The sequence below is a fragment of the Bison bison genome, unplaced genomic scaffold (assembly GCF_000754665.1).
Source record: "Bison bison bison isolate TAMUID 2011002044 unplaced genomic scaffold, Bison_UMD1.0 scf7180017848210, whole genome shotgun sequence".
In the NCBI taxonomy this organism is placed as follows: Eukaryota; Metazoa; Chordata; class Mammalia; order Artiodactyla; family Bovidae; genus Bison; species Bison bison.
Genome location: NW_011478783.1, coordinates 36,271 through 37,656, shown reverse-complemented (window position 1 = coordinate 37,656; position 1,386 = coordinate 36,271). Strand labels below are relative to the sequence as shown.

Sequence of the window (1,386 nt, the reverse complement as noted above, 5' to 3'; positions counted from 1 at the left end):
CCCCAGCCTGGGAAGCCTGCGCGCCAGCACGGCCTTCAGAGCACTCGACAGCGCTCCCACAACAGAAGCTGTGCCACGGCACCCCCAGGACCCGGATGCGAGAGGCTGCCCTCCCTGGGCGCCCCTGCCCCCGCCAGCCCCCCAGGCCCGCACACTGGCCCTTTCCCAGGAGGGCGCACGCGCTGCAACCACTTGGCATGCAGTGTCCCCTCCTTAGCCCAGCGGTGTGTGTATCAGAGTGTGAGCCTCTGTGTGTACGCCCACAGCCAGCTCCTCCTTGCCAGTGCGTCTTCACAATGGGTCACAGCGTGTCTGCCGTCGGCCGGTGGGGATGGGGCGATGCTCCCAGGTTCTGTGGCTACAGGGAAGCTCCTGTAACGCCATCGGCCTGTGTGGACGAGTCTCCTCCTCACGGGGAATCACGGGGCACTGCTGCGTGCCTAGCAAGGGTGTCTAACCCTTTCAGTCTCTTTTCCGAAGTGGTGGCACTATGGATGTTCCCTCCAGCATGCGAGGCTTCCAACGGTCACATATCCCCATCAACACGTATCTTCCGTGTCCCTGGGGACGGCCAGCCCAGTGGCAATCGAGAGGGGTCTGCGGTTGTGATCTGCACTCCCTGATGACTAGCGACGTCAAGCATCTCCTCGTGCGCCTGCTGGCTTCTTTGTATCTCTTCTTTGGAGGAGTATCTCCTCAGATCCTGTGCCCAGTTTTTAAAGCGGACGGTTTTTTCACTGTGCTGTTCTGAGTTGTAAGTGTTCTTTCTATGCTCTGGATTACAGGTCTCTTATCAGATACATGATTTGCAAAGTATTTTACCCTGTGAGCTGCTGTTTCATTTTCTTGCTGGTACTGTTTGGAGCACAGAACCTTACATTTTGATGGAGTCCAACTTGCTTGTTTTTTGTTTGCTCATGCTTTTGGTGTCATATCTGAAAAGCCACTGCCTGATCTGAGCTCACAAATACTCCTGTTTTCTTCTAAGAGGTCTACAGTTTGGGCCCATACATTTAGGGCTCTGAGTCGCCTGGGGTTGATGTTTATGTGCACTGTGAGGAGGCGCCTCTTCTGTGCCCAGGCATCCCACTGCTCCAGCACTACCTGCTGAAAAGGCTATTTTCCCCCATTGAACGGTCTGCCTGGAAATCAACTGATCATTAATAGAACGACTTAACCTCACTTCACTGATCTGCTGAGGATGGTAGCTTTTGCTAAGTTCTGAAGACAGACAGTGTGAGTCCTCCACGTCTGCTCCTCCTCAACGACTGTCTTCTTGATTCTGGGTCCCTTGCATTTATGTCTAAGTTCCAGCACTCGGTGGTTGGTTTCTTCAGAAGGGTAGCTGGAGGTCTGCCAGGAATCGCGTGAACCTGGAGGCCAGTG

General features: G+C 54.7%; 1 protein-coding gene across 1 annotated transcript in view; it reads right to left on the bottom strand.

The window, feature by feature from the left end:
• Positions 1-1,386, bottom strand: part of LOC104991993 (phosphofurin acidic cluster sorting protein 2-like) — a gene marked incomplete at its 3' end in the record, with an annotated part of 16,228 nt that overhangs the window by 5,540 nt on the left and 9,302 nt on the right. Inside the window, exon 8 of the mRNA XM_010844700.1 lies at positions 282-372. Within this exon, the coding sequence (XP_010843002.1) occupies positions 282-372 (91 nt within the window). The remainder of the gene's footprint in view (positions 1-281; positions 373-1,386) is intronic.